At 41.8% G+C, this 24,665-nt stretch overlaps 1 protein-coding gene across 4 annotated transcripts in view; it reads right to left on the bottom strand.

Moving 5' to 3' along the window:
• Positions 1–24,665, bottom strand: part of LOC149444794 (triple functional domain protein) — a 455,657-nt gene that overhangs the window by 108,771 nt on the left and 322,221 nt on the right. For all 4 annotated transcript variants that reach the window (XM_089654527.1, XM_089654524.1, XM_089654525.1 and 1 more), the window contains exons 37-38: positions 24,299–24,391; positions 1,699–1,847 (exon numbers count right to left, since the gene is read on the bottom strand). In XM_089654527.1, coding sequence (XP_089510653.1) covers positions 1,699–1,847; positions 24,299–24,391 — 242 coding nt within the window. The remainder of the gene's footprint in view (positions 1–1,698; positions 1,848–24,298; positions 24,392–24,665) is intronic.

The following is a 24,665-nucleotide window of genomic DNA, read 5'->3' as shown; positions in this document are numbered from 1 at the left end:
ACCAATTTGTCTGATAACTAGCTGGTCCACTAGATCGGGAATGCCTGTTCCTTACCCAAGCCCTGATGCAGACGTTCTGCCCATTCTGTGAGCGTTTGGGACACTAGTGCTGTGACCACAATGGGACAAACTGGCAACCACAAACATGAACGTTCGATCACTTCAGCCCTCCTGTCGACCTGGTCTTTAAATGACTGATTCCTCCGCTGGAATCATAGTAGCCTTATTTAGCCTGGAGATTGCTGAATTCACAGCTGGGTGTGAAGTCCACTATTTAAAAAAAGCCTTCTCAAAAGGATACTGAACTGAAATCTGTTTAGGTATCATGAATAGCCATTTTGGGCATTCTCATTCCCTGTTAATAAATTTTTCAAAATAGGCAGGATATGGAAAAACCTAGGTAACATGCTGGTTTATGAATACCAAAAGGAACATCTGCCTCCTTGGATTTTCTCAGGAATCTCCTATTTTAGGGGTTTTCTTCACAAAGGAGATCAGGACAGACACCAGAGCTTTCTCTTGTGCAATAGTCATGTCAAAAAATTCATCCTCACTGTCCGAGGCTGCCAGTGCTGAAACCAGTCATAATGACCTCTGCTTCAGAGTCCTCCTCTGTGGAGATGGAATGAGGAGACTAAAGTCTCCAGGACCGCAGAAAGTGCTTCCAAGGGAATCAAGTGGAGAATCTGTGCACCCCCCAGATAGAACAAACTCACCAGAGAGCTCCCACCCCAGATGAGCTTCAGGAAGGGGAGGAAGTGACCCAGGCACAAGTTAGAAAGAAACCGCTACCTCTCCCTGAACAGTCGCCTTTCACAGTAGTGGGGAGTGGGGATGGGGGTGCGAGCGATACTATGGACTTCCCATGGGCAGTGCTCTGTTATTTTTCTGCCTAGTGTCCCACTCCTTAAAGTGGTGCTGTAACCCTATGGTCAAGATTATCTGGCTGTGTCCTTCAATGAAAGTAAGAGAAAACCCTGTGTACTTTTTTTCATCTGCACATGATTGCATAATGGATTCTGAATATTTATTTTGTGAACATTTAAGTAAATCAGCCTCATTATGTTCAGGACTATAAAATTACAGTTTATATATAACTAGATAATTAGATAAAATGCTAATAATTCACAAAAGCATACACTACTAAAAAGAAAAAAAAAGTGCATACTAAAAAAGTAAATACTAATTAGATGTGTTCTATAGTCACAGCACACATTTCATTTTTGCCAGGATTGTAATAACAATACAAACAAGTAAACAGTTTGCCTGAAAATCTCCTTTCATGTTATGCTTGTTGCCTATTTGATGGTCATCTTTTTCCATAATTTCCTGGATTCCCTGCATGCATTGCAGATTCTCATTTGCTGTTTATTTCACTTTGTAAGGGCTACATATCCCTTGGTATCTTGGTATCTGCAAACAGTGATTCCTTTACAGACTCTGCCTCCTAAAACTCTCAGCACCTTTTTAGTTCAGAAGGCAGGCTCTGTGAAACGTATGACACAGGGTATAGTGAATACACGTAGTTAAATTCAAGGAAGAAAATGCATGGGGATCTTCAAAGAGTATGTGTACAAATTTAATTATAAATTAGATTAAGAGTAAGCTAGAAATAATGGAAATTCAATGAAGAATTGACAATGTGATTTTACATTTTGACAATACATACACTTAATATTATAAAACACATTTTCTTACTGCCGTCGCTTTAAGAAGCTGGATTTCTTTTCTTCTATTTCATCGATGGGAGAAGATGAAGACATGAGTGAAGTGTCTGAAGGATTAAATGAGGGACTGCTACTGTCTCCCTGATCTACTTGAAGAAAACTTGGACGATCTTCTAGAGCCTGTAAATAACAAATGCCATAACAGTGTATTAATTCTTGGCTCTAAGTGTGGTAATATTGGCACCAAAAATAAGTGTGTAAAAAAAAAAAAAGACTTACCTACAAATTCTGTATTTTGGAATACAGTACAGGACCAAGGATGGATATTCAAAGACTCTGGGTTATGGGCTGCTACCTTCAGGTGTTTGGACTAGACATGTGTGATTAGTTCTGTTATGAATCAAAATTTGGCCGAAATTTGCATGATGAATCTCTGAGTCATAATAGTAATAACGAAAACTATGAATTAATTCGTATTCATTAATGCAGGGCTTGATAATTCCTAAGCACCAGGTTCTCCATCAGCCCACACTGCAATGTTGTCCCCCACCCCACGTCCTTAGCTGGCACCTCTCCCCCACCCCACGGAGTGGAACCCAGCATTCCGGAACCCCTGGAGTCTCCCCCATCCCTTCCCTTGCACAGGTGGAACACAGAGTTGCACAGCTCCAGGAAAGCCAGCCCCCTGGAGAACACCGCACACCCCCCCCCCCCCCCCCGACCATGGAGCAGAGGATGCAGCCTCCTGCACTGACCACCCCGTCCACATCACAGAGCCCATCAATGCTGCACATGATCGCGCACAGCCCCAACTCCAGCACGGCGCCGACCCCCCCCCCCCCCCAACTGACAATCAGGTAGACATCTGAAGGAGCCACTGCTGGACAGGTGAGAGCTGTCCCGTTACCTCCACCTGTCCTGCTATCCCCACTTGTCTCGCTGCACCCCACCTGTCTGTCCTGCTGTACCTCACCTGTCTCGCTACTCCCCATCTGTGACAATACCCCCCATCTGTCCCACTGCCCCCACCTGTGACAGTGTCCCTTTCATGAAGCTGCTCCCCACCTGCCTTGCTGTCCCCTCCTGTGACAATTCTTCCCACCTGTGATGCTGCCCCCTTCCTGTGACGCCCCCCACCTATCCTACTGCCCCCCTGCTGTCACATTTCCCCCTCCCATGACAATTCCCTCTGATCTTGCTGCCTCCCTTCCTGTGACACTGCCCCCCTCCTACACTGCTGCCTTCCTCCTGTCCCCCTCATCCTGCTGCCCCTCTCCTGTGAGGCTGGTCCCCTCATGTCATGCTGCCCCTCCACCTGGCTTCTCTTTTAGCTGGCTCCTAGATTCAAAGCAAATTTGTCAAGCCCTGCATTAGTGTCATTCAGATGACATGATGCAATAGTTTTGGCCTTTTGTTAATGTTTGAATCGTCCAAAATAAAGTAACTTGACAAATGATCCGAACTGATTCTTTTTGCATTGTGGTTGAATTTAAGAGACCATTCATTTAATTTGTATGTGCGTTGCCCAACATAGTCAATTGAGAATTATTATTATACAGGATTTATATAGTGCCAACAGTTTGCTCAGCGAATGGGGAAATTCAACTTAAAAACGTAATGAATGATTGCATATTAATTAATAACATTAAAACAAATATAGCCAATCTTCCAAAATAACAAAAGAATAACAGAACTTCAGAAAATATGAATCAATTCGGAATGACAAATACTCTCCCAAAATAACGAATCGTTCCGAAAACTAATCATTCTATCATAATTCTAACAAAATGAAATTAGTTAAAAGAATAAAACCGAAACTAAACAAATTTTTTCCACCGTGCACATCTTTAGTTTGGACCCTGGCAAACCTTTTGGACACACTCCCATTGGATGTACGCCCATAACCCTACCCACTTTTTGAGAAATGTAATGCAAAGTAACAAAGGAACAGTGGGAAGTTGGCCTGTGTCCTGTGCTCCAAGATAAAGAATTTATAGGCAAGTCAAAATTCATTTTCACTTAATTGCAAAGTAAAGGACATAGGCTAGGTATTCATAGACTATAGAACATTCCCAAGCAATGAATCAGAAAGGTGGGCAACAGAAAGGAAAACAGGACCGTGCTATCGGACCCAACAAAAATATGAAAAAAGTGCCACTCAAAGAACCTTCAGGCCAAAAGCTGCATCTGCAGAGGCCTGGTCATCCACCTGGTAGAATGTGTGAACTGAAGATAAGGTAGCGGCCTTGCAATAACAAATGCCTGATGGTGGAATGACCGGAAAACCCCCGCTTATAAGAAGGAGAGAGCACATAAACTTACTGGAGGACTTTTAGAGTATAGTCTCTTACAATAAGTCTTATCGACCTGACATTAGCGGACTAAGCGGATCCTTTTTGAGTCCTTGTTAGCAGGACTTTGAATTTTTGTAGAGGCTGGGGCTTTCACAGACTGTGATAGTCCTGACTACATCTAAACAATGGAGAGCAAGTTCCTTGGGAAGCTTGGGAGCAGGGCCCAAGGAAAGCAGGGCAATGTCTTTATTAAGTTGGAAGGTTGATACTACCTTAGGAAGAGGGAGGATTTTGGGAATAAGACAATTTTGTCCCTCTGAAAGATTAGGAAGGGCTCCTTAAAAAAAAGAGGGCCACTAACTCCAAAAGACGTCTGACAGACATAATAGTCATCAAGAAGGCAAATTTGCATGAGAGATCACCCAAGGGGATTTCCCTAATGGGTTCATAGGCTAGTTTCTGCAGGGAAGAGAGAACAAAGGGGAGAAACACAGCGCCTCTAAGTGTAGATTGGAGTGCAAGTTTAACAATTAAACGTAGGTAGGCAACTCACATATGAGTGACAAAATACAGGCTCATCAATGATGTGGATGATCAGTCCGCCTCATCGCCAAGTTGGTATGCTGTTGTGGGATGGTGGGATAGTGGGACGGTGGGAGTCAGTCAGGGCGGATGAGACAACCGAGACTTCCTCCGATGTAATGGCCCGCTGTGTAGTTCCAAGCAGTGGAGTCAGTGTCTAATGTCCTCAAAGCGTGACGCGTTTCTGAGCATGTGCAGGGTCCAGAGTAGACCAGTGCGCTCTTTTCTCAAGTATACATTTCTCAAGCAACTTGCACTACAGTCTACATTTAGAGGTGCTGTGTTTCTCCTTTTGTCTCTTTTATATTAGAGTCTGCTTCACTCTACCACAGTCTTCCCTGGTATCTAGACTGCTCCATCCCCTTTTTCATAATTGGGTTCTACGACTGGATTCATTAAGAGTCTCCATGGATTATTGGCCTGCAGGTTCCATGCACCTATGACTTTCCTTGTGCAGAGAGAACCAGACTGAGATCCCAGGAAGCACATGGTGCTGTGATGGAGATGGAGGTGTGATCCAAGATGCATCTTGAATAAAAAGAGAGAGAAGCCACAGGATTTTAGGATGCAACGGACAAGGCTGAAAATGGTCCCTTAAGAGTATTTATTTAGAGCTAAGTTTGGTCAAGGTCTGACTGTAGAAAAGGCAGAATACAAGGTACCTGTATGAGATATATATATATATATATATATATATATATATATATATATATATATATATATATGGTGTATATTCATGTTACTGACCAAAAGGATGGCCAAGGACTCCTTACTATGTTAGTTTAGGCATGAGGTAATTACCTACCCTTTGTTATGTTGGGTTAACCTGAGTTTGCATAAATAAGTGGAGAGTCAGGGGGAGTTTCAGAGCAGGTTATTTGCAAATCCAGCACTGTAAAATTCAAGTTTGTCTGATTAGATTTGGAAAGGTCCTAAATATTCATAGTGTACTTGCTTATGGTGAAGAGAGCAGTTTGGCCATAAACAAGACAAGGAGTATCTATTTAACCTTCTATATAAAATTTATGCATATACCTGTTCTAAGTCTAGACACATAAGATCAAACATGGGGAGTGTAAGTATGTTGTGTACTGGGTTCTTCTGATCCAGCTTGGTGCAATAGGAATCACCGATTTCTTCTCTTCCTCTATCATGTGGAGCAGGAAGATTCAATACTGAAGAGAAGGCATAAACAGACTTAAACTGAGTCCACAGAATTACCAGAATATCGGATGGCAGTGCTAGAGGATTCTTGATCCTGGCCACAAAGTGTATTTGGATAAAAACTCAATAAAGGTGATTTTTTTCAGATGTGCGGCCACCAGACTCATTTCTCCATTAGGAAGACTGCAATGAGCAGGGCTGGGACCTGTTAGTGTGCGTGGAGGCGGGGATAGGTAGAAACCGACATGGAACGGTGTTTGTCTCTCCACAAACAGACTCGTTGAACCCGGGGGCCAGGATATATTATGAAGAAGGGGATGGAGCAGTCTGAGGTTCCCATTTCTAATATAGAAGACTGAAGAATGCTGTACTGGTGGGGCCTTGAGTGGAACTGACCAAAGGCACCAGCTTAGAATGAGGCAATCAGGAGGTCTAGGACTACCCACAGAGAATCTCACAGAGGAATGCCTTTTGATCTTGAGGTCTGACTGTGAGACTTAATACCAGTGCAATAACAGGAGGAACCAGTCTTACTGTTGCATGTTATTGACCCAAGTATGGGTTATTATTATAATACAGTATTTATATAGCGCCAACAGTTCGCTCAGCGCTGTACATTACAATGGGAGACAGTACATGCGACAGTACAAAATAATACAATGTGATACACGAGGGGTTCGAGGGCCCTGCTCTTTCGAGCTTACAATCTAGGAGGGAGGGGATATTGGTAAGGGGAAAATGGCTGTGGGGGATGGAGTGGAAGGAAGAGTGGAGGAGGTCGGCAATTAGCAGGGGGTGGGGTAGGCTTCCTTGAAGAGATGGGTTTTAAGGTTACGCCTAAAGGAGAGGAGAGTAGGTGATAGTCTGATGGATTGGGGTAGGGAGTTCCAGAGGATGGGCGACGCCCTGGACAAGTCCTGGAGGCGGGCATGGGAGGAGGAGACCAGGGAACTAGAGAGAAGGAGGTCTTGTGAGGAGCGGAGAGTGCGTGTTGGGTGGTATTTGGATATAAGGTCGGTGATGTAGTTTGGGGCAGTATGATGGACAGCTTTGCATGTCAGTGTTCAAGCCTTACCCGTCGTGGTGGGCATACCAGCACCCTGTGGCTAACTACATGCATTGCACTAAGTTACGAGGCAAGTAACCAAGCAGGATCCAGTGCCCAAATTAACATTGCAAGTTGTACCCACAGTGCAGGAACTGGCTATGGTTCCCAAGTTTGCATCAATCCAGATGCACTGCTTCTACTGATGTAGTAAAAATCACTGAAGAGTTAAATAAGAACTAGTTAAGCATAGAAACTTTTCTCTAAGGAAGCAGAGGTCTATCAACCATGGAACACTACCAAAAAACTGCGGTCTCATGGAGTGGGGTAGGGTTATAGCTGTGCGCCTAAGGGGAAAATGTCCCAAAGTTTTGCAAGTGTCCAATCACCTTAACGTAATAGCATATAACCCAGGATCTATGAATATCTAGCCTGTGTCCTGTACGATTAAGTTAATAAACGTGTTCATAACAAACTTCTACCATTTAAAATGTACGTATAGCCTTTTGGATAGCATAGGGAAGGGTTAAAATCTGAAAACAACTCGTTTAAATCTTAAACTGGCCAAAGCAGCCCTATGAAACTGGCCTGCAGTACTCAGAGTGTTTTGTATGTAAAAAGGATTGCAGCACATAGGTGTGCAGTATATGCAGTGAAAAGGCTTCGCTTTTATTTAACCATCCTGACTGTCACTGATGACTGGGGTGTCCACTCACGAACGGGAAGCAATCAGAATGGTTCTTGATCATTTGATCACTATGTCAGCACTGAAATAGTGCCACTAGGTGCACTAAAAAACAAAGGACAGATTGGGGCAGCCCCTGCTGGTGGCCGAAACCCCCTTCCCAGCTGTAAACAACTCATGGCACCATTGCATAGCAGTACAAATAACACAAATGCAAATGTATTTACACACGTGGCTGGAAACAGTGGTTCTCAGTGTTTCATGACATATGCTTTTATAATAGTTTGCCAAATCCAGCACGAGTTCATATCAGTCGATGCTGCAACATGGGCTCTCTACAACAAAGAACACCCAGTCATGGCATTCAGTTACAACACCGCATGTCTTAAATACATTCAAGAAGTGTAGGACCACTTCCTTAGGGTGAACGTCTTCGAGACAGAGGGATGGAAGCACAATGTCCTAATTCAGGTGGCTCACACTACTTTAAAAAAAAGGGAGTCTTAGAGGCAAAATAACTTTATCCCTATGAAGCAACAATGTCGTCAGGTCTAACTTTCTGCATGCCAAAGTACTAGCTGTTAGAAGAGCAGCATTTTGGGAAAATGACAGTAGCAGGATCTTTCTGATGTTCTCAGTGTTTTTTGCAAAACCAACAATACTGGATATAGGGCCCATGTTGACAACGGTGACCTTACAGGAAGATGGGCATTATGAGTAAAGCCTTGAATTAAAGTGTAGACAAGTGAAATCGATGAGGGGGACACTGGAACAAAGCTAATGCAGAAGCCTGACCATTATTTGGACCTAAGGCTAGTGGCTGTTTCACTCCATGCTGAAGAAAGGCCAGGGCACAGGCTACTAAAAAAAAAAAAATTAAAGTAAATGAGGGCAAACGCACAGGCATTCATACAACGCAAAATACCGCTTCCACCTACAAGGGTAGACCTTATAGGCTAGATCACTGCATCTATAATGAAAAACCAACAGTGCTGTTTATAGGTTTAAAGTAAAGGATGAGTGATCACTTTGCTGCATCAGAAAGCTTCCAATGAAAACATTTTTTGGATTTGGATCACTGTCAACCGTGTGTTGGAAAGTAATCAAAATAGGTGAGGTATGGAAAAAAATTTGTAGGGCACTTTGGTCTGTGGGTCCCAACAGCTATCCACACTTGAGCAGGGGAATCCATGATTTTAAGCCTGCTCCTAACTGACCTAATTAGCGCTGAAATTACCTCTCTTGTAGCATGGTTCAGTGTTCATCATCACTCCCCAAGAGTGCACACCCTGTGTTGCAAAATGTTTGCCCCTCAGCCCCTTGCAGATACAGTACCTCTCCTGTAGTACCTCCCCAAACCTCCCCCCCTTCCTAATATGCTACATTCCAATGCCACTGAGCCATAGCAGTACAAAATTCAGCTCCAGCAAGGGTATACTCAGTCCTAAGGCCCATGGTCCCGATACCCAACCACCCAGTCAGCAGAGGAGTGAAATTAGCATCTCCCCTTTAAACTAGCAGCTACTCCAAACGGATTATAGATGGTGTCACTCCTTTAAGCTTGCAATGTTCACTTTGAAGCCTGGGAACAAGGATGATTGCAGTAAGACTGATGTGCTGACCCCACACATAAGGCAGCCACATGGATGCAAGTGAGGACTGTGGGTCTGCCCCCTTCCTCCATCAAGTGTTTCCTGTTCAACTCAAAGAAGAAGACCTTAACAAAGATGAATGCTATGGCTCTTGCAGAAGACAAACATACAGATCAAATGCTGGCATTCTTGTGCAGCTCTCTCTGCTTTCAGACAGGCATGTCTTAAAGGAGTAAGCATTCCAAAAGCAGCCAGCCCATCAAAATAGCCCACAGCAGTAACCTACACCAGAGAACCACTTAGCAACACAAACTGCCAAACAACTGTGTCTTAAAAAGGTAAAGGCCCCAAAACTAAAGTGATCCTAAACTCCAGTGGGAACTCCAGTGGTGGTCTGCAGCCTCCATACACACACCAATTTTACTCCTAGTGCAATAAATAGAAAGAACTGGGGATTGGATTGTAACAACTGCCAGCAGCCACAGAATTTGCCATGGATCTGCAGACCACCACCATTCAGAGTCAAGGTGCTGCAGGCCTATAAGGGAGACACTACCACAAACCAGCAGTTTGGCCAGCCATATGTTCCCTCCTTGATTTAAAAACTCCACAAGCCGCCCGTTGGGAAAGGTGGCCATCACTGCAGAAACTGGCTGGAGCAAACAACTACATGCGATCGATGGCTACAACTGAGGGTACTGCCAGAATTTATATTATTTGTCTGTCACCCCCACCAGTAACTTGTTTAAGAAGAAAAAAAACAAAGCATTTTAGGATTTCCAACAGAAAAATTCAATGTCCTGCCCCCTACACACTTGGCTAACAACAGAGTTATTCACTGTACAGCGCTGAGCATACCCTTTGGCGCTATATAAATACTGTATAATAATAATAATTCTCAGCTGTGTATTATGGTATTATGTCCACAAGCAGAAACTGGCTAGTTTAATGCAGATGACAATATACCAAGCAAGTGATCTAAAAGCAGAGCTGTGTCATTCAAGGGAAAAAAAAAAAAAAAAAAAAAAAAAAAAAAAAATATATATATATATATATATATATATATATATATATATATATATATATATATATATATATATATATATATATAAAATTATAAACAAACGTATTGTTAAGTTAACCCTGCCACGCACCACTAATAACCGTAGACCATTCAAGGGTATGAGTCAATAATAACTACTCTCTGAATACAGTCTTTTAGCCAATTTTCTATCCTTTTACAAACAATTTTCTAAGCCTGTAGCCTTTACCTTGCAGTATAGCAGTGAACTGTGTTAAACGGTTTTGCAAATTACAAGTATACAATATTCACAGCCACTTCTTTGTCTAAGTTTCTACTTACTTCCTCATAAAAGCAAATCAAATTTGCTTGACATCATCAGTCTTTTGTGAATATATGTGGTCTGCTATGTAGATTTATTTTCACCTGGACTCTAAACTATCCAGCCTGCATTTACTTGGTAAAGACTTTGATGCCTTTTCAAATTTAGGCCTTGCGCCAATCCAGTGTACCCCACTAGTCAATATGGCTTTGAACAAATACAGCTAAACTCATGGGTGTAAGACATCTGATCTAGGTGAAAATAAAATAATCCCAACACTACTAAAATCCCACCAGTGTACTATAAAAACATCAAAAGAGCTGCTATCACTAGTCTGTACAATCACAACACATATCAAATGTTTATGTGCCCAAAATTAAACAAAGAGCTCCAAAAATGTGCAATGAAATCAATGAAACATATCAAACATCTGACTTAAAGCAAATGATTAATACACAAAGTGCACCAAATCCACTCAGCAAGAGTGCATATACATACAGTGGATATAAAAAGTCTACACATGCCTGTTAAAATGTCAGGTTTCTGTGATGTTAAAAAAAAAATTAGAAAGATAAATAATTTCAGAACCTTTTCCACCTTTAATGTGACCTATAGAGTGCATCCAGAAAGTATTCACAGCGCTTCACTTTTGCCACATTTTGTTAGGTTAAAGCCTTATTCCAAAATGGATTAATTTTTTTCCTCAACATTCTACAAACAATACCCCATAATGACAACGTGAAAGAAGTTTGTTTTGAAACCTTTGCAATTTATTAAAAATAAAAACCAAAAACAAAATATGTACATAAGTATTTGCAGCCTTTGCTCAATACTTTGTTGAAGCACCTTTAGCACCAATTACAGCTTCAAGTCATTTTGAGTATGATGCTATAAGCTTGGCACACTTATTTTCGGGCAATTTCCCCCATTCTTCTTTGCAATACCTCTCAAGCTCCATCAGGTTGGATGGGGAGCATCGGTGCACAGCCATGTTCAGATCTCTCCAGAAATGTTCAATTGGGTTCAAGTCTGTGCTCTGACTGGGCCACTCCAGGACATTCATGGAGTTGGCCCGTATCCACTCCTTTGTTATGTGGGCTGTGTGCTTAGGGTCCTTGTTCTATTGAAAGATGAACTGTCACCCCAGTCTAAGGTCCAGAGCGCTCTGGAACAGGTTTTCATCAAGGATGTCTCTGTACATTGCTGCATTCATTTTTCCTTTGATCCTGACTAGTCTCCCAGTTCCTACCACTGAAAAACATCCCCACAGCATGATGCTGCCACCACCATGCTTCACTGTAGGGATGGTATTGGCCAGGTGGTGAGTGGTGCCTGGTTTCCTCCAGACATGATGCTTGGCATTCAGGCCAAAGAGCTGAATATGTGTTTCATCAGACCAGAGTTTTGTTTCTCATGGTCTGAGAGTCCCTCAGGTGACTTTTGGCAAACTCTAGACGGGCTGCCATTTGCCTTTTACGAAGGAGTGGCTTCCGTCTGCCCACTCTACCATACAACCCTGATTGGTGGAGTGCTGCAGAGATGGTTGTTCTTCTGGAAGGTTTTCCTTTCCCCACAGAGAACCGCTGGAGCTCTTTCACAGTGACCATTGGGTGCTCGGTTGCCTCCCAGGCTAAGGCCCTTCTCCCTCAATTGCTCATTTTGGCCGGGCGACCCACTCTAGGAAGATCCCTGGTGGTTCCAAACTTCTTCCATTTATGGATGATGGAGGCCACGGTGCTCATTGGAACCTTCAATGATGCATTCATTTTCTGTACCCTTTCCAAGATTTGTGCCTTGATACAATCCTGTCTTGGAGGTCTACAGACAATTCCTTGGACTTCATGGCTTGGTTTGTGCTCTGACATGCACGGTTAACTGTGGGACCTTACATAGACAGATTTATGCCTTTCCTAATCATGTCCAATCAACTGAATTTCCCACAGGTGGACTCCAATCAAGTTGTGGAAACATCTCAAGGATTATCAGTGGGGACAGGATGCACCAGAGCTCAATTTTGAGCGTCATAGCAAAGGCTGTGAATACTTATGTACATGTGTTTTTTTTTTTCTTTTTAATAAACTGCCAAGATTTCAAAAGAAACTTCTTTCATGTTGTCATTATGGGGTATTGTTTTGTAGAAAGTTGAGGAAAAAAAATGAACTTAATCCATGTTGGAATAAGGCTGTAACACATACTGTGGCCAAAGTTAAGTGCTGTGAATACTTTCTGGATGCACTGTAAACTAAACTCAATTGAAAAACAAACTGAAATCTTTTTTTGGGGGGAGTAAACATCAAAAACTAAAATAATGTGCTTGCAGTCTCTGCTCTAATTAATCCCAAAGGTGTTCTATCGAGCTGAGGTCAGGATACTGTGCAGGCCAGTCATGTACTTCCACCGCAAACTCGCTCATCATGTCTTTATGGACCTTGCTTTGTGCACTAGTGTGCAGCCATGTCGGAACAGGAAGGGGCCATTCCCAAAAACTGTTCCCACAAAGTAAAGTTGGGAGCATTAAAATGTCCAAAATGACTTGGTATGCTGACGCCTTAAGGTGTTACCTTCACTGAAACTAAGGGGCCAAGCCCAATCACGAAAAAACAGCCCCACACCATAATCCCCCTCCACCAAACTTTACACTTGGCACAATGCAGTCAGGTAAGTACCGTTCTCCTGGCAACCTCCAAACCCAGGACACGTCCATCGAATTGTTAGATAGAGAAGTGTGACTCCTCATTCCAGAGAACACGTATTCACTGCTCTAGAGTTCAGTGGCGGCTTTGGCATGCACTGACCCTGCTGTCCTTTTACGTGGCCTACCACTTTGTGGCTGAGTTGCTGTTGTTCCCAGTTGCTTTCGCTTTGTTATAATACCACTACCACCTGACCATGGAAAATTTAAAAGCAAGGAAATTTATGGATGGACTTTAGGCACAGGTGGCAACTCATCACAGTACCACGTTTGAATTCAGTGAGCTCCTGAGAGAGACCCATTCTTTCACAAATGTTTGTAGAAGCAGTCTGCATGCCTAAGTATTGAGAAGTGAGTACATTTTTGTAAATATTTTATCTTTTCATGTGACAACACTGAAGAAATGACACTTTGTAAATGTAAAGCAGTGAGTATACAACTTGTATAACAGTGTAAATTTTCTGTCCCCTCAAAATAACGCAACACACAGCCATTAATGTCTAAACTGCTGGCAACAAAAGTGAGTATACCCCTAAGTGAAAATGTCCAAATTAGGCCCAAAGTGTCAATATTTTGTGTGGCCACCATTATATTCCAGCACTGCCTTAACCCTCTTGGACATGGAGTTCACCAGAGCTTCACAAGTTGTCAATGGAGTCGTCTTCCACTCCAAGAGACCTTGCTATCCTCCACCTTCTGTTTGAGGATGCCCCACAGATGCTCAGTAGGTTTTTGGTCTGCAGACATGCTTGGCCAGTCCATCGTCTTCACACTCAGCTTCTTTAGTAAGGCAGTGGTCGTCTTGGAGATGTGTTTGGGGTCGTTATGTTGGAATACTGCCCTGCGGCCCAGTCTCCGAAGTAAGGGGATCATGCTCTTCTTCAGTATGTCACAGTACATGTTGGCATTCATGGTTCCCTCGAACTGTAGCTCCCCAGTGCTGGTAGCACTCATGCAGCCCCAGACCATGACATTCCCACAACCATGCTTGACTGTAGGAAAGCCACACTTCTACTCCTCAGCTGGTTGCCGCCACACACGCTTGACACCATCTGAACCAAATAGGTTTATCTTGGTCTCATCAGACCACAGGACATGGTTCCAGTAATCCATGTCCTTAGTCCGCTAGCCTAGACCATCTTTATACAGAGCAAAAATTCTTTATTTCAGATCCTCACAGAGTTCTTTGCCATGAGGTGCCATGTTGAACTTCCAGTGACTAGTATGAGAGAGTGAGAGCGAAAACACCAAATTTAACACACCTGCTCCCCATTAACACCTGAGACCTTGTAACATTGAGTCACATGACATGGTGAGGGAAAATGGCTAATTGGGCCCAATTTGGACATTTTCACTTAGGGGTGTACTCACTTTTGTTGCCAGCGGTTTAGACATTAATGCCTGTGTGTCGAGTTATTTTGAGGGGACAGCAAATGTACACTGTTAAACAAGCTGTACACGCACTACTTTACATTGTAGCAAAGTGTCATTTCTTCAGTGTGCCCATGAAAAGATATAAAATATTTACAAAAATGTGAGGGGTGTACTCCCTTCTGTGAGATACTGTATATATACATAAACACACATAAATATACTAGGGATGCACCGAAATTTCGGTGGCTGAAACCACCCCTTTCAGCCATAATGGAAAAAAAAAGCACAGATACAGGTTTTCGGCCAAGTGCATTTTTAAATTTAGGTACACCACACTATATATATATATATATATACACACACACACACACACACACAGTTGTGTTCAAGATAATAGTGTGTTGAAAAAAGTGAATAAAGCGCAAAATCCTTCTAGTGGCTTTTATTTCCATACACACAAATACATTGGGAACACTGCACATTCTATTTCAAATCAAAACATGAAGTCATGAAGAAAAATATCAAATTTGTGTTGTTCCTCTAAAAAAAAATTGAAGAAAAGTGAATATTAGACTGTTCAAAAAATAGTAGTGTTTGTATTCTTCTTTACAAACTCAAACATTCACTATATAAACTGAAAAATGTTTGAAGATTTTGCTTTCCTTTGAATCACTTAATATTTAGTTGTATAATCACTGTTTCTGAGAACTGCTGTACATCTGTGTTGCATGGAGTCAACCAACTTCTGGCACCTGTGAACAGGCATTCCAGCCCAGGATGATTGGACTACATTCCACAGTTCTTCTCTATTTCTTGGATTTGCCTCAGAAACTATTTTTGATGTCACCCCACAAGTTTTCTATTGGATTAAGATCCGGGGATTGGGCTGGCCACTCCATAACGTCAATCTTGTTGGTCTGGAACCAAGATGTTGCACGTTTACTGGTGTGTTTGGGGTCGTTGTCTTGTTGGAACACCCATTTCAAGGGCATTTCCTCTTCAGCATAAGGCAGCATGACCTCTTCAAGTATTCTGATGTATTCAAACTGATCCATGATCCCTGGTATGCGATAAACAGGCCCAACACCGTAGTGTGAGAAACATCCCCATATCATGATGCTTGCGCAACCATGCTTCACTGTCTTTACAGTGTACTGTGGCTTGAATTCAGTGTTTGGGGGTCGTCTGACAAACTGTCTCTGGCCACTAGACCCAAAAAGAACAATCTTACTTTGATCAGTCCACAAAATGTTGCGCCATTTCTCTTTAGGCCAGTCAATGTGCTCTTCAGCAAATTGTAACCTCTTCAGCGCGTCTTTTTTTCAACACTGGGACTTTGCGGGGGCTTCTTGCAGATAGCTTGGCTTCACATAGGCGTTTTTTAATTGTAACAGTACTCACAGGTAACTTTAGACCTTCTTTGATCTTCCTGGAGCTGATTGTTGGCTGAGTCCTTAGCATTTTGGCTATTCTTCTATCCATTCGAATGGTAGTTTTTCGCTTTCTTCCACGTCTTTCAGGTTTTGGTTGCCATTTAAAGGCATTTGCGATCATTTTAGCTGAGCAGCCTATCATTTTCTGCACTTTATATGTTTTCCCCTCTCCAATCAACTTTTTAATCAAGGTATGCTGTTCTTCTGAACAATGTCTGGAACAACCCATTTTCCTCCAAATTTCAGAGAGAATGCACTGTAACCAGCATGTACAACATTTGCTGCCTTCCTTCCTTAAATAAGGGCAATAATTGCCACCTGTTTTTCAAAGAATGAATGACCTCATTAATAGAACTCCACACTGCTATTATTTTGAACATGCCCCTTTCAATTAGTGATTCAATTACACAGAATCGGCAGCATGCAAGTCATGACTGTTGGGTCTGTTGGATTTCTTTTACTCTACTACACCTGCTAGTAAATTATTTGCCATGTAGAAATATCATTTCTACCAAAAACAGTGATTGATCAGGTTATTCATGTCTGACTGCTATTATTTTGAACACAACTGTATATATCTAAAATTCATTTTCTGTACAATAATTACTGGGAATATGATAATTATGTGTGTATTTCTAGTTGTCAGGGATCCCTCTGTGCAGCCGTGCGACGGATCCCTTTGGGCCGCGACGGTGCGAGCTGGAGCATGCGAGTGCACGCATGTGCAGTAGCATACACGTCACCGCAATGCGGGCTATTTAAACCTGCAAATACAGTTTAGTCAATGCCTTCTGGTCTATAACTTTCTGCACTCCATAACCTGATTCTGTTGCCTGTATCTGATCTGACCTAAGAAATAACTCCGCCTGCACCGACCCCGGCTTATCCCCGACTATCCGCTTGCCTGATTCCTTGTACTTGATTTGCTCGTTTGATCCTGACCCGGCTTGTCTTACTCTGCTGCACCTAATTACCTGTATCTGCACCTGGCTTGTATCCTGATTGCTGCCATACTTACCTGCTGCTGCATCCACGGTCCTGCACCTGGCCTGCATCCTGGTCACCGCCATACTTACCTGCTGATGCACCACCGGTCCTGCACCTGGCCTGTATCCTGGTTACCACCATACCTGCCTGCTGCCGAATCCACTCTCCTGTGTCTGTTCCTGGTCTGCATCATGATTGCTGCCATACCTGCCTGCTGCTGCACCAATGTTCCTGCATCCACACCTGGCCTGCATCCGGATCTCCTGGGTCTTTACCTGCCTGCTACCAGCTCCAGACCCACCAGGCACTCGTGCCACTCCTGGCTCTGTGCACACTGTTCCCACTATCAGGGGCTCCGAGCGGGAGTAAGAGGACGCCTTCTCTCCATGTCAGGCTCCCAACCAGGTACGTGACACTAGTCCAGTGGTGCTATATAATTTGCTATTAGTTAGATCGCTATGCCAGTTTTCTGTATGCAGGTACCTCTCCAGCCTTTGAGAAAGTCTGGAAAGGATGCCATGCGTCAGACGGGCAGTGCTCTGATGTTATCAAACTAGGCGGAGTCTAGATGCCATTTGAATCTTGTTTTGCCAGTTCACATTCGTGGATTGATCATGGAAACTTTGTGAGTGATAATATAATTTTATTTCATATTAAATGTTTTATGCTATGAAGTTCTTGTGCTCTTGTTCCATGAGCGCTGTATAAGGAATATGTAAATAGAAAGGCTACAGTGAGCGCTCCAAAATGCCAGCAGCTGAACATTCCAGGAAAACACATAAAAAGTCCCAAAATGGATATACAAATATAAAAAGCAGCGCTATGTGATGTTGCTCTAGTATAGATAACAGTAATATAGACATAAAACCAAACCTGAAATATGGAATTTAGATCATAGATGGATAAAATGCAGTCCTGTAATAGTGCTCGCTGTTCTCCAGTGCAAATGATAGAAATGCGCACTAACCAGAAGCGTATTGTTAATACGCATGTATATAAATAATCCTGAAGAATCCCTTCTCTTTCTGGTCAGAAACTGGATAGGAGCTGGAAGATGTGGAGATGAAGCGCCCTCGTGTGGTAAAGATGAAGTCCCACAGGCCAGAGATATCCTTGCAGAGATGTGTGGAGTGGATAATCCCCCTTCTCTGGAGCTGGTACAAGGGTCACTCTAATGCTGCAAAAATTGAAAAGCTCCTCACAGGAGACATAGGGAAGAACTCATAGTGTAGTATTTAAATTTGCTTTATTACTTTATTACTCAAAAAAAAAAAAGCGTTGGTGAGAATCACAGTGGTGCCAGATACAAGTGAGTGACTGACCCTTCCAAAATGAAAGATGGCCGCCGGGCCTCCACGTGGCGCCGGCGGCGTGATGTCAACGACGTCCTGGGTTCCACTGACACGTTTCGAGTGCACGCACTTCTGAGGTATTGAGTAATAAAGCAAATTTAAATACTACACTATGAGTTCTTCCCTATGTCTCCTGTGAGGAGCTTTTCAATTTTTGCAGCCTTAGAGTGACCCTTGTACCAGCTCCAGAGAAGGGGGATTATCCACTCCACACATCTCTGCAAGGATATCTTTGGCCTGTGGGACTTAATCTTTACCACACGAGGGCGCTTCTTCTCCACATCTTCCAGCTCCTATCCAGTTTCTGACCAGAAAGAGAAGGGATTCTTCAGGATTATTTATATACATGCGTATTACCAATACGCTTCTGGTTAGTGCGCATTTCTATCATTTGCACTGGAGAACAGCAAGCACTATTACAGGACTGCATTTTATCCATCTATGATCTAAATTCCATATTTCATGTTTGGTTTTATGTCTATATTGCTATATAAGGAAGACTGCTAGCAGGAAGATGATCTGCCTGCTGGAGGAAGATTCATTTAAGTGCTGTTTGAGCACCATACATAGTAGCGGGGTCCAACTTAGAAGGTAAGGGCACATTCATTTGTGCACAGTGATGACAGATGTTTGGACACTGATAATGTGTGGATGACAGTGAAGATTTTAAAATAGTTGTTAGTGATACGGACACTTTATTATTGGGACTGCTTATGAATTATTCACAATTGTTTTGGATATCTACACACTGAAGTCTTTGTGAATTTAATTATGTTCTATTTTTATATACAGTTAGGTCCATATATATTTGGACACAGGCACAATTTTCATACTTTTGGCTCTGTATGCCACCAGAATAAATAAAAAACAAAACAATCCAAATGAATTTGAAGTGCAGACTTTCAGCTTTAATTCAAGGGGTTGAACATAAATATCAAGTACAAATTTTAGGAACTGCAACCATTTTTATACACAGTCCCTCCATTTTCAGGGGCTCAAATGTAATTTAACAAATTAACATAAATCAAGAATAAAATGTTCATTTTTAATATTTTGTTGAGAATCCTTTACTGGCAATGACTGCCTGATGTCTGGAACCCATAGACATGACCATAGACATAGAAACCAAAGGTTTCCTCCTTTCTGATGCTTTGCCAGGCTCTAACTGCAGCTCTCTTCAGTTGTTCTTTGTTTGTGGGTCTTCAGCAAGTGAAATGCATACTCAATTAGGTCAATTGACTCGGCGGCCATTGCAAAATATTCCACTTCTTTTGCCTTCCTCTGGATCAACTGTGGGTATAGGATTATAACTTTTTTTTTTTATGGTTTAACTGGATGAACTTTTGTCTTTTTTCAGCCAGACTATGTAAAAGCTCCTGGGTTGCTTTTGCAGTGTGTTTTGGATCATTGGTGATCTGTACTGTGAAGCGTCGTCCAATCAACTTGGCTGCATTTGGCTGAATCTGGGCTGACAGTATATCTCTCAACACTGCAGAATTCATCCGGCTGCTTCTGTCTTTTGTCACGTCATCAATAAACACTAATGACCCAGTGCCACTAGAGGCCAAGCATGCCCATACCAATAAACTGCCTCCACCATGTTTTACAGATGACATTGTGTGCTTTGGATCATGAGCTGTTCCAAGCCTTCTCCACACTTTTTTTCTTCCTTTCATTCTGGTACAGATTAATCTTAGTTTCATCCGTGCAAAGAATGCTTTTCTAGAACTGGTCTGGCTGTTTTAGATGTTTTTTGGCAAAGTCTAATCTGGCTTTGCTATTCTTCAGGCTTATGAATGTTTTGCACCTTGTGGTGAACCCTTTGTATTTGCTCTCATAAAGTCTTCTCTTGATTGTAGATGGACAATGATATGCCCACCTCCTGGAGACGGTCTTTCACTTGTCTGGATGTTGTGAATGGGTTTTTCTTTACCATAGAGAAGATCCTGCGATCATCCACCACTGTTGTCTTCTGTGGATGTCCATGCCTTTTTATGTTGCTGAGCTCACAGTCTGTTCTTCTTTCCTCAGAATGTACCAAACTGTTGATTTGGTCACTCCTAATCTTGCTGCCATCTCTCTGATGGATTTGGTTAGTCTTTGAAGCCTTACAATGGCCTGTTTCACTTGTATGGACAGCTCCTTTGATCGCATGATGTAGGTTCACAGCAATAGATTCCAAATGCAAATACCACACTTAGAATCAACTCCAGACCTTTTACTGGCTTAATTGATGAAGAAATAATGGAGTAGCCCACACCTGGCCATGAGACAGATTTTGATTCAACTGTCAATACTTTTGGTCCCTTGAAAAAGGGGGAGTGCTACTCTTAAGAGCTGTAATTCCTAAACCATCCTCCAATTTGGATGTACATACCCTACAGTTAAACCTGAGAGTGTGCATTTTCAGCCCATATCCATTATATAACAATAGCTTGAATAGGTTTTGGAAATACCTGAAAAAATAAAAATTGTGCCTGCGTCCTAATATATGGACCTAACTATGTATATGCACTTTTGCTGAAATTATTTGGTGCACTATATGTGTGCATTAATCATTGCAGAAAGCCACGTTTCATTGATTTTTTTTTTCGCACGTTTGCTCATTTTGGAGTGCTTCACATCATTTTGGATATATAAACATCTGGTTCAGGTGCTTTACGCATCATTATATTGTCTAAAAATTTCAGAACCATATCAGTTTTGAGCCATTGGGGTTCCTGTGGGGCTACGTCAATACTATCCTCACTATGGACTTGAGCTCACCCATTTTCCTTTGTATACACATAGCTAAAAAAGGTATCTAATAGATATTCCTTCTTCTTTGTCTCCTCCCCCCACCCCCAGTCGCCAACTTTATCATGTAAAGGGCCTACATGACCTTTTCACTAATAATGTTTGAAGAATTTTTGGGGGTTTGTCCTACTTTGTATTGCAACCTGTCGTTCATTTTGACTTTTTATTGCCTCGAGTTCCTTTTTACATATTCTGGTATACTCTTTGTAACTTTAAATGATGATAGTGTTCTTTTGTTTTATATTATGTAAACATCCTTTTCCCATTATCTAAAGCTTCTTAAACTTTGGATGCGAGTCACATAGGTTTATGTTTTCAGTCTTTTATGGCTAATTCACACTATGTGCGATGGCAGACATTTTAATGCAGGGCAAAATGTCTGTCAACCCCGGGACACACATGAAACATTTGCTTCCTATGTGTTCCATTTACACTTCAATGCAGCATATGGCTGAGCTGCAGCATATAGCAATAAAATTTCACACCATCCTAAATTGCACGGGAAAATATGTCAGTGCATCGCGCTGCCATACATCTTTATGAATGAAGTGCACATTTTGTACACGTTACATAAAGTTTCTACAAAAAAAAAAAAAAAAAAAGTGAGCCGTGTGATACGCTGAATTGTGCGCCACACAACCCCTACCATAGCCAACAATGGAGAGCTACCAAAGCGATGAATCATTCCTGCAGCCCTGCGTTGCAGTGTGAATTTACCCTTAAACTTGTTGCCCATGGGAATACAGCAGGTAAAATAAGTATTGAACACGTCACCATTTTTTCTCGGTAAATTTATTTCTAAAAGGTGCTATTGACATGAAATTTTCACATTTCGGTAACAACCCATGCAATCCATACATAAAAAGAAACAAAAAAGTTCAGAAATTAAGTTATGTGTAATAAAATAGAATGACACAGGAAAAAATTATTTAACGCATGAAGATAGGAAGGTGCAAAAAGGAATGGAAAGCGAAGACACCAGATGAAATCTATCAGTTATTAGAAAGCAATCCTGTCCCTTGTCAGTGCAAACTAATATCAGTTGGTTCAGTCTCAATTGATGGCCTATAAGACGGTGTCTCATTACCAATGTGTTACATAAGAAACATCTTATGATGGGTAAAAAGCAAAGAGCTCTCTCAAGACCTCTGCAACCTTATTGTTGCAAAACATACTGATGGCAATGGCTACAGAGGGATTTCTAAACTCCTGAATGTTCCAGTGAGGACGGTTGGGGCCATAATCCAGAAGTGGAAATAACATTAGTTCACCATAAGCCAGCCATAAGCAGGTGTTCCTCGCAAGATTTCTGACAGAGGAGTGAAAATAGGTTGTGCAAGAGCCAAGGACCACTTGTGGAGAGCACCAGAAAGACCTGGAATTAGCAGGTACAATTGTTTCAAAGAAAAAGTAATGCACGCAACCACCATGGTCTGAATGCACTCTTACCACGCAAGACTGCACTGTGAAAGAAAAAGCATGTTGAAGCTTGTTTAAAGTTTGCTGCACAACATTTAGACAAACCTGTGAAATACTGGGAGAATATAGTCTGGTCAGATGAGACCAAAATTTTACTCTTTGGATGTCATAATACACACTATGTTAGATCAAATGGCACTTTACATCACCCCAAAAACACCATTCCAACAGTGAAGTCTGGAGGTGGGAACATCATTGTGTGGGGCTGTTTCTCAGCATATGGTACTGGCAAACTTTCTCTCACTGAAGGAAGGATGAAAGGAAAAATCTGCCAAGATAAAAAAATCTTCTGCCATCTACCAGGATGATGAAGATGAAACGAGGGTGGACATTTCAGCAAGACAATGATCCCCAACACAAAGCCAAGGAAACTCTCGATTGGCTTCAAAGAAAGAAAATAAAGCTGTTAGAATGGGCCCAGCCAAATCATCTGACTTGAATCCAATAGAAAATCTATGGAAAGAACTAAAGATCAGAGTTCATAGAAGAGGCCCACGGAACCTTCAAGATTTGTAGACTGTGCGGGGAAGAATAGGCCAAAAATTACACCTGAGCAATGCATGAGCCTAGTTTCTCTAGGAAGCGTCATGAAGCGGTCATTACCAACAAACAATTTTGTACAAAGTATTAAATAAATTTCAGTTCGCGTGTTCAAATACTTTTTCTCTATTGCATTCCATTTTATTACATACTGTATAACCTAATTTCTGAACTTATTTTTTTGGTTTCTTTGTACGTATGGATTGCATGTGTTACTACTGATGTGATGAAAATTTCATGTCAACAGTACCATTAGAAATATATTTACCTAGAAAAATTATGACGTGTTCAATACTTATTTTACCGACTGTATATTTACAGTGTGTTTTCATACAGTCAGTTAGAGAACAAAGAACAGAAAATGGGAATGTTTCAGATGACCATACTCCCTCCCAGTCTAAGAGAATCTTGAAGAGCAGCCCTCAGCCTTGGCAAGTTTGCCCACTTAAAGTGTTATCTTCCCAGTATGTGCTTGTTATTTACAGCTTACAATAAATGAAATCATGTTATAGCCACTTTGTACCCAGATGTTCCTTTATATGAACATTAGTAAGCTCCGCATTGTTTGACATTACCAGCAGAGTATCATTTCTAGTTGGGGCTTCTATAAACTGCACCATAAAATTGCCTTGTAATAGGTTTATATAGTTCTGCCCTTTTATTGTTCCAGCAGTGCCATTACTCTGGTTAATTTCAGGATACCAAAAATTCTCTATTATCATCACTGTCCCAACCCTTGCAGATATTTCTATATGTTTGTACACCTCCTCATTAACACTTGGTGGCTTTTAGCAAATTCCAACAATTAACTTTGAATTATGCACACCCATATGTGGCTCCAGTCATAATGCGTCAGCACCATCACACTCTACATCAATAAGGTTTTTCTTTCAAATGCACTGTGAGATCACTTCCCAGAAAGAGACAGACAACACCACCTTTTCATCTTACCTTGTCCCTCTGAAAGAGAGAATATGCAGGAATATGAATAGCTCAATCGTGTGAAGAATGAAGGCAAGATTTGGAAGTACCAATTAAATCACAGTCCTCTTCAAAGATTTCAACTCTTCTATTTTGCTTGGCAATCTTCTGGCATTGGCGAATGAACACTTTCAACTATTGTTGCACGTGTTTTGCATAGCTACTGTATTATGTAGTGCAAATAGTACTATAATTGCCTATGGTTGTTTGTAACATTGGCAAGACCTTATCAGCTCTCATAGCATCTTCAGCCATCCCACCCTTCATTAGTTATCTGATCAATTTTACTTACCATTTTACTTTTGACAAGTTCTTCAATAGCACTGACAAGTTCAGCTGCACTTGGAGTTTCAGAACTAGTAGGACGCACCAGTAAGCGAGGCATCTAAGAGAAAATGAATAAAAAGCCAAATTAAAATGTACATGTGTCAAGTAAGAAATTCCGTAATGTATTTTGGTTAAAGGTGCAACAACATCTTCTACAATCTATATATCAGTGGTCACAAAATAGCGGACTGTGGTCCAGATCCGAATCGAGTGACGCTCCTGTCCAGACCATAAGCCCTCCAGTTTGCAGCGCCAGATCCCTGCTTCCCAGCAGTCATTGGTTACTAGGACCGCTGGCATCCTATCAACCAATGATGTCACATATATGCCCC

This window comes from Staurois parvus, unplaced genomic scaffold (genome assembly GCF_062004578.1).
Source record: "Staurois parvus isolate SC_StPar_1 unplaced genomic scaffold, SC_StPar_1.0 ptg000772l, whole genome shotgun sequence".
Lineage (NCBI taxonomy): Eukaryota > Metazoa > Chordata > Amphibia > Anura > Ranidae > Staurois > Staurois parvus.
The sequence above is the reverse complement of the archived record's forward strand: the minus strand, read 5'-3'. Positions and strand labels throughout refer to the sequence as shown.